Raw genomic sequence first — 13,573 nt, forward strand, 5'->3', positions numbered from 1 at the left:
TTTCTCACTCTATCTCTTCTCCCTTCTCAACTCCCCTTCCCGCGCTCCCAAATAATCTCTATTTTATACTAGGCCCATCATATGGCTGGTACATCAGGGGAGGGATGCTTCAGCATGGGCCCTCTGATGCCACCCCTCCCACTGCACCACTCCTTGCTCTATCAAAACACATCCTTGGCTTTATAAAACATATCAAAAGACACTGGCTTTTTTGTTTTGCTTTGGTTTGGTTTGGTTTTTGGTTTTTCAAGACAGGGTTTCTCTGTATAGCCCTGGCTGTCCTGGAACACACTCTGTAGACCAGGCTGGCCTTGAACTCAGAGATCTGCCTCCCTCTGCCTCCCAAGTGCTGGGATAAAAGGCATGCGTCACCAAGATACTGGCTTGCATGTGTAAAATGTAAATATTTTGCTCATATGAAACTGATGGCTTCATATCTGGATGATGATATGAAAGGTTAAGTTCCTTTGGGGATGAAATACGTTAAAGATAAAAAGCCCCCAAGCATCGATCTTGGTTCTACTAGTTTTTTAACAGGTTAATAGTTTGGTTAGTATTTACAATTTGAGATGACAGGTAAATCATGAGGAAAAGAGAAAATATTCACAAGTATTTTATATCTTTTAATTTCCTTTAAATTAGTCTGTTACAGTTTAATAGCAATCATATCAAAATTGTGTTTTCATTTTTTTCACTGCAGTGACTTTTAAGGATCTACTCTTAGTGACAAAATAATGATGTGACTAAATGTATATTTTTTAATTTTAATAAGAATGCTTTATATTTTTGGAGATGTAAGATCAGTGGAGTTTGTCTCAGTATGATTTTTATTGTTTTCCTAATTACTTTAGAGGAAAAATAACAGTCTTATGGCTAGAATACTGTTTTTTACTTTCTCAAGGTCTTCAGCATCAGGTAAAAATAGAACATATTTGTTATCAAGAGCAGATGGTCTATTTATTAACAGTCAACACATCTTCCTAAACATATGGCTGAACAGGTTAACTAAAGGATAAAGTAGAGAGTTTTATAGAGAACTGACAGCTGTAAAAGATTTTCTCTTCCTTTAAAAGCCATGCATTTTGTGAAAATTCAAACACTACAAGGCTGTGCCTACAAGTTGTTTACCCTGAGGACTCCCAAATTGCTAAAGAGCTTAGGTTTATTCACACAAAGGGTCATGGGAGTGTGTTTACTGAGAAAACATGACAAAAGACTGAGACATTTCCGACTAAGGAGGGTGATGGTGAATTCTAGGCACTGCATTTAGAAAGAACTCAATTTAAAAGGCTATGGACATACTGAAAGAGCCATTTGATTATGAAACCTAAACAATCCCAAGAAGGGGGCATGTGATGACTTAATTGTTCTCAGTATTCTTCTCTAAGTATTCTTAATTTGTATTTTGAGGCCTTAGAGATTTTGAGAATCAATTGTTCTAAAGAATTGTATTGATGCCAGACTTTTCATTGTAACAGGTAATTATTTGCTCTTATTTTATAATCAAACCAATTAACAAGGTCTTTATTTCCTATCACCCATTCTCTCATTGGGGATTCTCTCACCTTAGGAATTACACATGCTAGGTAATTGTTCTGTCACCAGGCTATTCCCTCTAATATAATTTATATTTTATATTTTAAGATAGGTACTCACTGGTTTGCCAAGATTGGCTTTGTATTTCCTTTTAGCTCATGTTGGTCTTGAACTTACAAACCTACATTTTATGTCACTGGCATTATAGGAACATGCTTTTGGGTTCAGTTTAACAGAGGGACTTTTGGTTGTATGATTTTTCTCTGAAGTCATTCATCTATGTAGCTTCTTAAACAATATTATCCAGGAAATATTTTTTAAGAACATATAAAGGGCTTCGTGCCAAGAGTCTTAGAATATTAGCAAATACTGGACAACTTTAAAAAAATCTTAACCAATGTTTTAACAACAATGAGAACAAAAATAAAATGTTACTCATAGTGACATTTATTGAATAATGACTTTAAGGTAGAAGGAACAGTATGTGAGCAACCAAATACGTTAACCACCAGTGACTTTCTACAGTTATATTGTGAATGTGAATTCAAATAACAGACATGGCGGATTACCAATTGCTGTAGTTAGGACAAATACTTGCTCCATCTTTTTTCCATCATTGTAAAATGCCAGATACCAAGGTCCTTGGTCCATATACTCTATGAAACCTGTCTCCTGAAGTGATGTTAAGATCAGATTCCTTGGGGAGTGCTGGATGTCATCAGAGCTCTTAGAGTCCTGTTTTACCAGTTGTTTGCCATCCATTAATTTCACAAAATCAAACTGGAAAAAAATACAAACACAAATATGAACTTGAACCACTTTATACTTCTGGACATATAACCATCTTTAATTCTCACTGACTTATTCAATATGTATTTCTTTGCTCAGAAAGTTGGCAAAATGTAAAAGGAAGTTATCAATTCTTAAGTATATTTGAAATCAAAGGAATGTGCTAGTTTTGAAAATTGTTTCACTACACTTACAAACGTTGTGAACTTCTAAGTTTTGGACTGTTCAAAATAAAAATAGTTTAAAAGCAAAAATCTCAAGAAATAGAAATTATTTCAAGGATTATGTATGAGATCTAGACATTTTATGAAAGTATCTAAGATCCTTAATATCATATTCTGCTCAGAAATATGACCTTGCTAACAAATTTAAAAGCTGTTTATACTTTAAAAAACAAATAAGTGAGAATTACAAATGACAATATTTATCACAACTCATTAACTTTGTGAGTATGTATTTATATATTCAAAGGGCAGCCTTCCCCTCTAATCGTTCGGTAAACATATTGTTTTACATGTTTGTATGTTTTGTGATTCACATTTAAATGGCATTTTGAATGTCCTTGACTTGGTCAGAAGATAAAGTTTTGATTCTAGCCATCCTTGTTGGGGGAAGAGTGGACTGAATATTTAATTCTTTCAAATTACATTTTGGATCAAAGAGTGCTACTAATAGATTAATATGGAAAAAATAAGCTTAAGAAAAACATGAGAAATATGGTATCTGTTTAAATAGGCTATGGAAACTGCATAGTTTTATATATTTGAAAATCCTGTGACTGATTGCTTATAGAAAAAATTGTATGTAAGATAAAACCTGTTTTATATATATATATATATATATATATTCATTCAATGTGTTCTGGTTGATTTCGATGCTGTTACTGGGATAATAGTAAAAGGATATGTAAAAGCAGTGGGGAAGGTACAGACCCTAGTGTAAAAATGAGAGAGCAGAGAATCTCATCATGATCCTTTTGTAGGAAGCAGAGATCGAGTTTAAGGCATGTTTCCTTATACTATCTTTTCTGAATGTGTTTTCCTAAATGCTAGTCTTTATTTCTAGTTGCGGTGTTTTCATTAAAGTGTGATTAGTATAGATATTTTTGTTACAAAATTTTTTTTACCTTCATCTTTGAATCCTACAGTATTCACAAATCACACCATCTGAAGTGCAAACTACTTGATATAGTACCCTCTAAAAGGATTTAAGAAAATACCTATTATATCAAATACCTGAGTGTGTGTAGGTGGAATGTTTCTTCTGCCATAAATTCCCAGCAGAGAGTCCTTGGCTAAAGAAATATTGAATTTCAGATATATAGGATGGTGGATAGTAATCTGGAAACGCCAGAACAAGCCAGGCGGAATGGTCTGCATGACCTGGGCTCCAATGTCAACTTCCCCAGTGTCAATTGCTCGTCCCTTCTGGAACACTGTTGTAAAAAGAGAGAATTACACATACAATTAATATTAATTTAAAAAGCAATGTTCTTTAGCTTTTCAATGACAAATGTATTGAAGCAACTTATGCAGTTTCCTTTTTCCTCCCTGTATGTTTCAAGGTATTGCTCATATTAAATATCTTCTAAGGGGTCTTTTCTGACCAGCCATTATGCCAATTTCTCTCTTGAACTCCTACTGCATTTTGTTTAGCATGATTACTTTGAAGTATTTACTGAACACTCATTCTCTTGATAGCTGCAGGAGTTAGAGAGATGAGTCAAATGCAGTTGTTGGTCTCTGTGAGTTTTGAAAAATCACTGAATGAATGAGACAAATAAAGTAACCACATTGTAAAGGAAAGGAACTGCTATGGGTGTTCAAAGGAAGAAAAAGTATTTGGTTTATATTTGTAATGCCCCCTTTTATGCCCTTTATCACCCTTTCTTTTCTTATAGTAATTATTACCCATCACATTACATATTTTATGTATGCGTTACAAATTGCCTATTTTTCCAGGATATAAAGTAAGCATTTCGAGCACAAGGAGTAGAGCTGCACTTTCATTGCTTTATCTTCACTATCTAGTAAATGTAAGTGAGTGTATGTAAAGATTTTGCAAACACACACACACACACACACACACACACACACAAATGATCCACATATAATTATTTAATAAATGTGTGGATGAATGAGTCCTAAAATGGTAATTATGGGACATGGGCATTGAACATGAGACTTCAGCTTGCACTAAAATACAGTGCTAAAAAGTTGTGATCTTAAGACTGTGAGATGTGCATATATAATGAGGAGTTTTAAATAGGGTTGGAAAGAAATAACAACTCATTGTTCACACTGCTTTTAGAACTAGTCAAAAGTATTTGATTAGTAAAGTTAATATAGAACAGTAAGAATATCTGAAAAACCTACAAGGAATCATATTAACTATTTATCTAAAGGAACCCTATCATACACATAATTCTTTATAGAAATATGATTTCACTCAAATATTTTATCTGAGCTAGCAATGCTCTTTACAAGTGTCAAAGAAAATACAACAGAGAGTACTGCAGAAGAGAGTGAAGAATGATTCTAATAGGTAGAGGGTTAGGGAGTTTTCTGTGAGATTGTGTCTCTGAGTAATGGTAGACTTTATGTCCATAAAGTCTCACCAACATGACTACCTAACATGAGATGGAAAAGGTTTTTCAACAGTAGACATGACAATGTAGATGGAAGAAAGTCCATGAGGTCTCAACTCCACACAAAAAACAATAGGCCATTAAGGAATATTGAGACTGAGAGAAATAGTCTTCTCTAGGAATGAGCATACTAACTGGTTTTCCAATACCAAATGGTCAGCCCTGAAAACATGCAAGTTTTCATAGAGCAGACCATGCTTATCCTACCAAGGATCATACCATTAAAGATAATTGATTCGCGCTACTCCAGAAGCCATCACCTCTTACTAACTCCTCAACTAGAGGTGGAGGTTTTTGAGCCTCTTCCTCTCCACACTGGAAAGACTGGGTTGACTTGGTGTAGATCTTGTGCAGGCAACCACAGCTGCTGTGAGCTGATGAGTACCTAAGTTCTGCATGTCCCTAAGAACACCATTTCACCACTGGACTCCCCTAACTCTGATTCTGACAGTCTTTCTGTGCTATCTCCCACGATCTTTCCTGAGCCTTTTAGGAGAGGAATATGATACAGATGGTCTATTCATGGATGAGTGTACCATAGGCATTTGTTCTTTGTGTTTTGACCAGTTGTGAAATTCTGTGTACACCACTGCCTACCATGCAGAGATGAGTCTCTGATGAAGCCTGAGAGTGACATTTGCACTAATTTATAAGTATTAGGGTGCATATTTAGATGGAAATTTGCGAAACTCTGTCCATTTAGTAAAATAATACTAGTAGGTTCACCGATGCACCTATGAGCTCCTCAGCTTTTGGCTTTTGTTCAGATATATAGTGCTAGGCATCCTTTTCCTGTTTTGGAGTTGGCCTTAAGTAAAACCAGAAAGTATTTGATTACCTGCCTCACCCCAATTGCATTCTTGCGACTATTGTTTCCATTGGCATATATTTAACAATATATGTTAATAGGTTAATGTTCTATGTTAATGGGCTTGTCAGTATTCTAATTCACAGGTTGACGGCTAAGTAAGACAGATGATTTCTCTTTCCCAGTAGACTAAATATCATTTTTCAGATACATTGGAAACAATGAGGGAACTCCCAGGTCAGTTCCTGTTTGATTTCTCCACATCTTATGAGCAAAGCTATGGTGACTTTAACAATAAGATCATACCATCCTGTTCTGCTGTGTAACAACAATTGATGGCAATAACCTGTTTTACTTTGGGGGTCCCCATGTTATCTCTGACAAAAAACTGGAAAGGCAATATCCCATACTGTGTACTGGAATTTTCATTTGGCAATATGTCACTTTTGAAATGATCATTAATATCTCTGTAAGGTAATAGCAAATCAACTCTTTCACAAATATCATTAAAAATTTTAATAGAGGGAAGTGTAAGGATATACCTCAGAGGTATAGTAATTGCAAATCATGCAAGAGTTTTGGGCATATTAGATAGTCTAATCTTGAGGCAGGCTGTAGGGCAGAATTAGAAGGAGACACAAAAACAGCATAGGAAGTACAGGTCATTGATTCAGGTAAAATGGCACAAAATACTTGAATTTAGGTTAAGCACAAATAACTTCTGTAGAAAAGGTACATTTCAGTGAAAAGTAATTTAGTATATGTAGAAAGTAGGAGGAACATATGAGAAGAATATAGAAGATCCGAAGCAGGGCTTGTCAAATTTTCATGTAACTGAGTAGAGGAATCTTCAAACACAAGCATTGAATGCATATGTTTGAAGTGAGACACTTTTACAGGACTCCAAGTGGTGCTGATGTTGCATTATTCACTCATCAAGATCTGAGAAGTGAAGGTAAGAGTTGTGAAGGCAAAGGAAACATTAAACTAACACTATGATTGTGAATTTGAATCATTTGGATAGTACTAATAGCCAAATATATGAAACCCAGAAGTAAACTGGTCTGTGAGGGGCAGATGTTTAGTTTGAACAAGAATAACTTTATTTGATGTGCTAGCTTAATATATCTTTCTATGGAATACTACGTCATGTATTAGTAGGAATGGAAGGAATATAAAAAGAGGAAAGAGAATCGGTTTGCTTCCATTTTAAGCAGGGATTATTTACTCCCCTGGAGGTTTAAATTTGGCCTCATTTCATCCCATCTTTATCTATTCAGACATCAACTCTGTCTCCATACCAAACAGTTTAAAAACACACATGGTCCCTGTCCTTTGTGTTCACCTGACATAAAATTAACAGCCCATTAAGAAACACACCTGCAGTGACTTTATTCAGAGGCCAAAGCCTTGCAGCTTTTAACTCCCTAAAATACCTACATTATTGCTTTTTGTGTTAAGGCCAAGAGTAATAACTATTTTAAGAATGTTCACTGTTAACTGTTAATAATAGATTTCAAATGCAATTTTGAACATAATTATGTATTACAGGACACATAATTTTGTGGAATTGACATTTCTAATAAAATACACCCTTTGAGATAATAAATGACCAACAGAGTCCTTTATTTTTCATTGAAAGTTACTTTTCTTCTATGTAAGACAGAGCAATTTGGTTCCCAAAGGGTGGATTATAAATTTAACTCTTAAGGGTTTAGAAGCAATAAATATCTTCAATAGGCAGGAGATTAATAGATCATATTTATATGGGCAGTTTTGCTCTCAATTTAATATTCAGTTTATCCCACAGCTCTCCTCATTAGAAGCTTTTATCACTTCTTAAAATGCACCATTTCATCATGCAAACAATATTATAAATATAAAACAATTCAAAATGTTTGAGGGTCAAGCAGCATAATTTTGGGGTGCCATGAATAGTCTTTAATAAATGCACTCATTTTTAAATCTCTGTACAAAACTGGTTGAGGGACATTATCCTTCATATGGAAAACTTACCAAATATTACAACTTCTCTTTCTATACTGTATATCATCTTACATTACACAGTAATGCTACTTTAATGCTATTTATTCAATAAAAAGAAGCTCATGAATTTCTACTGTTGGAGTTTCCTGGTTGTTATTATCACTGTACATCTAGAGTACGTATACATCAATAACTTAGGAAAGTCACTTTACAAGAAGATGGTCTTCTCATTTAAGATGTTAAAGTTAAAATAAGGTGAGTGGAGATAAAAAATACAGGAACAAACAAGTGAACTGTAATTTAAATAAAAGAAATCAATCTAGTGGTATTAGGGAAGAGAAATTCTCATAATTTACAGATGAGAAATTTCCTGGCTTCTACCCTCTTAGAGCCTCATGTATCTGAAAGAGAAGTAGCTTCCTGTTGGCAACACACATTGTTAAATAACCTTCTCTATATTATTCTCTCTCAAAATTGGTTATGTATTGTAGTCCAGTGATTATGAGATCATTTAGTCTTTCATTTTTAATGGTGTAACTCAAAAGAGTGGAAAACTGCAGAAAAATATATATGAAAGTAACTCAAACTGTGTTTTTTTTTGTGAAAAACATACTTCATTAATAAAGGAAAATGAAACAGCACTGGACAAGTATAACATTCTGATTCGATACAAATTTCCAGCAAGAGAATGATAAGCTATGCTCTTGTATTGTTCATGTTTCAATGATCATTTAATCATGTTTTATTTTCCTGAAGCACATCAAAAGGCTCAAGAATAGCATGCTCTCTACTAACAGAATGCTTTTCCTTGTACACATGGGGAATGAAATGTATAGAGCCATGAATTATATCATACTGTGAAGTACTGTAGTTATCACAGTCTTGCCACTATCCACCAATTTAGTTTGAGCTAAACACTCTCTTTATAGGTGGCAACATAGGTATCAACTGCTGAGCTGGAAAAACCAAAGGCAGATAAGTGATATTGAAGGATGGCACACTAAGTGAAAGTAGCTTTGTTCAACAAGAAATGGTCAAGCTGCGTTGAGGGCAAGAAAATAGGGCATGGAAATTATCATGGACACAGTTTGCAGTGACTGTGTCTCTTAAACCAAGGTTTTAAATAGCTAGACATATACTTGAGCATTAGCAATTACCAAAATTGTTTTATAAATGCACGGTAATAACTATATTCTGGACATATTCATATATTTTTCTTACCTAATATACTATGATAGATCTTAATTCTATTGTGGTTCAATATATGAAAATTAAAATTCAATTGGAGGTTGGTACAATATTGGACATATATTTATTTTAAAAGGCCTTCATAAAAAACTGACTAGGTCAAATGGCACTATATTTATATTAACAGAAACATGAACATTTCAAAAAGGCAGTTAAGAATTCCCTGAAAAGTTTCTAAGCATTGTATTCCAAGGAAACCTAAGACTATATTTATTCTTCATTTCATCTGACTGAATATTCAACATTTTGAAAGAATAATTGTTCATATTGTATGTGAGATGGTTTACTTACCGTATTTATTGTATTTCAAATATAATATTTTCACATTAATAAGCCTTTGTAAAATTTAGAATATTAAAATGTAAAATGAACAGCACACATAGTAAGCATTGTAAACAGTAGATGAAAACACACACCAATTGGTTATCCAATATCAAATTGTCAGCCCTGAAAACACACATGCTAACATTAAACAGGTTGAAAAAGTTACATTTGAATGTGTATGTTTACACATATAGATATATGCATGTAATTACAATTAATGAAAAAAGAGGCCATGACTTTGAAGGAGATCAAGGAAGGGCCTATGGGAGGCTTTGGAGATAGGAAAGGGAAGGAGAAAATGCTGTAGCTATTGTCTCAAAAATAAAACAAACAGTAATGGGAAATTTTGTTAATAATAGTATATTTTAAACTTTCATTCAAGGTTTGAAGAAAGGAGTACTTGAAACTGTCTAAATCCTTACACACTTCAGAAATCAAAGAGAATACTAAATGTTTGTAAATAAAACCCCTTTGTCTTTATGATGTTGATAATAAATTGCTGTTTTGAAAATTCATTAAGTTTGTATTTGACAAACATATCACTGTACATGTATGAAAGATTAGGTCCATAAATGGAAATTATAACCTATCAGAATAGCTTATATCATAAAGTATAAAGTTTTTCTTTATATATGTATATGTTCTATGATAAAATTATATTGCTAAAACTTTGTCTTTTAATTTGATGACTTGAAATGTTATCTCGATTATATATTTGTTTATTGATAAAATGAATTTGTTTATTGGTAAAATGAAACATAATTCTTTTTTAAATGTTTTTCTTAATTTTTGTAAATAAATTTTGTGTTCGTTTTATAGTGCTGGAAAGTTCTCTACAAATTATTGGAGGAGAAAAGTAATAAACAGTCTTACTCAGCTTTGAATACTGAAATAATGCTTAAATTACGACTGGTCTGGCCATATTATCTCACTGGTAGAACAGTGGCATGAATATTATAGGAGTAAGCAACCACTTTCTCACTTGATTTAAAGCCCCCACTATAAAAGATGAAAATCTTGATTTTTCTTTTTTAATTAGATATATTCTATATTTACATTTCAAATAATTTTTCCTTTCCTGGATCCCCCCTCCCTGAAAGTCCCATAAGCCCTCTCCCCTCTCCTTCTTTCTCAATCAACACCCTCCTGCTTCCCTGTCCTGGTATTCCCCTACACTGCTGCACCGAACCTTTCCAGGACCAGGGGCCTCTCCTTCTTTCTTCTTGGGCATCATTTGATATGTGAATTGTGTCTTGGGTATTCCGAGGTTGATTCCAGAGAGCCAAAAAACCCTATTAAAAATGGGGTACAGAGCTAAACAAAGAATCTTCACTTGAGGAATATTGAATGGCTGAGAAACACCTTAAAAAATGCTCAACATCCTTTGCCTTACAGAAACTTTGTAATTTTATGAGGTCCCATTTGTCAATTCTTGCTCTTAGAGCATATGCTATTGGTGTTCTGTTCAGAAACTTTCTCCCTGTACCGATGTCCTCAAGGGTCTTCCCCAGTTTCTTTTCTATTAACTTCAGAGTGTCTGGCTTTATGTGGAGGTCCTTGATCCATTTGGATTTGAGCTTGGTACAAGGAGACAAGGATGGATCAATTCGCATTCTTCTGCATGCTGACCTCCAGTTGAACCAGCACCATTTGTTGAAAAGGCTATCTTTTTTCCATTGGATGTTTTCAGCCTCTTTGTCGAGGATCAAGTGGCCATAGGTATGTGGGTTCATTTCTGGATCTTCAATCCTGTTCCATTGATCCTCCTGCCTGTCACTGTACCAATACCATGCAGTTTTTAACACTATTGCTCTGTAGTATTGCTTGAGGTCAGGGATACTGATTCCCCCAGAATTTCTTTTGTTGCTAAGAATAGTTTTAGCTATCCTGGGTTTTTTGTTGTTCCAGATGAATTTGATAATTGCTCTTTCTAACTCTGTGAAGAATTGAGTTGGGATTTTGATGGGTATTGCATTGAATCTGTAGATTACTTTTGGCAAAATGGCCATTTTAACTATATTGATTCTACCAATCCATGAGCATGGGAGGTTTTCCCATTTTTTGAGGTCTTCTTCCATTTCCTTCTTCAGAGTCTTGAAGTTCTTGTCATACAGATCTTTCACATGTTTGGTAAGAGTCACCCCAAGATACTTTATACTATTTGTGGCTATTGTGAAGGGGGGCATTTCCCTAATTTCTTTCTCAGCCTGCTTATCCTTTGAGTATAGGAAGGCCACTGATTTGCTTGAGTTGATTTTATAACCTGCCACTTTGCTGAAGTTGTTTATCAGCTGTAGGAGTTCTCTAGAGGACAAATCGGCAACCAACAAATTGGGAAAAGATCTTCACCAATCCTACATAAGATAGAGGGCTAATATCCAATATATATAAAGAACTCAAGAAGTTAGACTCCAGAAAACCAAACAACCCTATTAAAAAATGGGGTACAGAGTTAAACAAAGAATTCTCACCTGAAGAACATCAGATGGCGGAGAAGCATCTTAAAAAATGCTCAACTTCATTGGTCATTAGGGAAATGCAAATCAAAACAACCCTGAGATTTCACCTTACACCAGTCAGAATGGCTAAGATTAAAAATTCTGGAGATAGCAGGTGTTGGAGAGGGTGCGGAGAAAGAGGAACACTCCTCCACTGCTGGTGGGATTGCAAATTGGTACAACCACTCTGGAAATTAGTCTGGCAGTTCCTCCGAAAACTGGGCACCTCACTTCCAGAAGATCCTGCTATACCACTCCTGGGCATATACCCAGAGGATTCCCCACCATGTAATAAGGATACATGCTCTACTATGTTCATAGCAGCCCTATTTATAATTGCCAGATGCTGGAAAGAACCCAGGTATTCCTCAACAGAAGAGTGGATGCAAAAAATGTGGTATATCTACACAATGGAGTACTATTCAGCCATTAGAAACAATGAATTCATGAAATTCTTAGGCAAATGGATGGAGCTAGAGAACATCATACTAAGTGAGGTAACCCAGACTCAAAAGATGAATCATGGTATGCACTCACTAATAAGTGGATATTAACCTAGAAACCTGGATTACCCAAAACATAATCTACAAATCAAATGAGGTACAAGAAGAAAGGAGGAGTGGCCCCTTGTTCTGGAAAGACTCAATGAAGCAGTATTCAGCAAAACCAGAATGGGGAAGTGGGAAGGGGTGGGTGGGAGGACAGGGGGAGAGAAGGGAGCTTATGGGAGTTTTTGGGAGGGGGGGGCTAGGAAAGGGGAAATCAAAAAATAAAAAAAAGAAAAAGAAAAAAAACGCTCAACATCATTAGTCATTAGGGAAATGCAAATCAAAACAGCCCTGAGATTTCACCTCACCCCAGTCATAATGGCTAAGATCAAAAACTCAGGAGACAGCAGGTGCTGGCAAGGATGAAAAGAAAGAGGAACACTCCTCCACTGCTGGTGGGATTGCAAGTTGGTACAACCACTCTGGAAATAAGTTTGTTGGTTCCTCAGAAAACTGGGCATGATACTACCGGAGGACCCTGTTATACCACTCCTGGGCATATACCCAGATGATTCCCCAGCATGTAATAAGGACACATGCTCCGTTATGTTCATAGCAGCCCTATTAATAATAGTCGGATACTAGAAAGAACCCAGATGTTCCTCAATGGAGGAATGGATACAGAAAATGTGGTATAGTGACATTGTGGAATACTACTCAGCTATTAAAAACAATGAATTCATGAAATTCTTAGGCAAATGGGTGGAACTGGAAAATATCATCCTAAGTGAGGTAACCCAATCAAAAAAGGACACACATGAAAATCTTGCTTTATATCTTTAATTAGTTGCCAAATTCATAGCTGGCTAGGTCCTAGGTCCTAGAAGGAGATCTAATTACTTCATTTTGCTAAACTGATCTAGTAATAAATGTCCCCCAAAGTTCTTATCTTTATGCCCATAGATTATAACATTTCTCAACCTTTGTCAAATAAGCTTCTTTTTCTAATAGATGGAAATTAATAGAAAACCTCACAACAGGTCCAACTTTAGAGAATATAGGAGTATGGAGTATTGCACTTTATAGAATATCTATATCACACTTTGCATCAAGGTTTAGAGATTATTGATGAAGGGGTGGTGGAGGAACTATCATTATAGGGCCCATAGTTTGCAAAAGGTTTTAGCAAGACTGTAATATCTGGACATGACATGGTTTTTGCACACATCAAATCACTGTCGCTGCGCCT

The 13,573-nt window shown here is 35.1% G+C and overlaps 1 protein-coding gene across 3 annotated transcripts in view; it reads right to left on the reverse strand.

Annotated features, from left to right (window-relative positions):
* Tenm1 (teneurin transmembrane protein 1) overlaps window positions 1-13,573 on the reverse strand; it is a 576,328-nt gene that overhangs the window by 268,676 nt on the left and 294,079 nt on the right. For all 3 annotated transcript variants that reach the window (XM_052170726.1, XM_052170727.1, XM_052170725.1), the window contains exons 7-8: window positions 3,561-3,760; window positions 2,106-2,316 (exon numbers count right to left, since the gene is read on the reverse strand). In XM_052170726.1, the coding sequence (XP_052026686.1) occupies window positions 2,106-2,316; window positions 3,561-3,760 (411 nt within the window). The remainder of the gene's footprint in view (window positions 1-2,105; window positions 2,317-3,560; window positions 3,761-13,573) is intronic.

Source organism: Apodemus sylvaticus, chromosome X (genome assembly GCF_947179515.1).
Source record: "Apodemus sylvaticus chromosome X, mApoSyl1.1, whole genome shotgun sequence".
Classification (NCBI taxonomy): Eukaryota; Metazoa; Chordata; class Mammalia; order Rodentia; family Muridae; genus Apodemus; species Apodemus sylvaticus.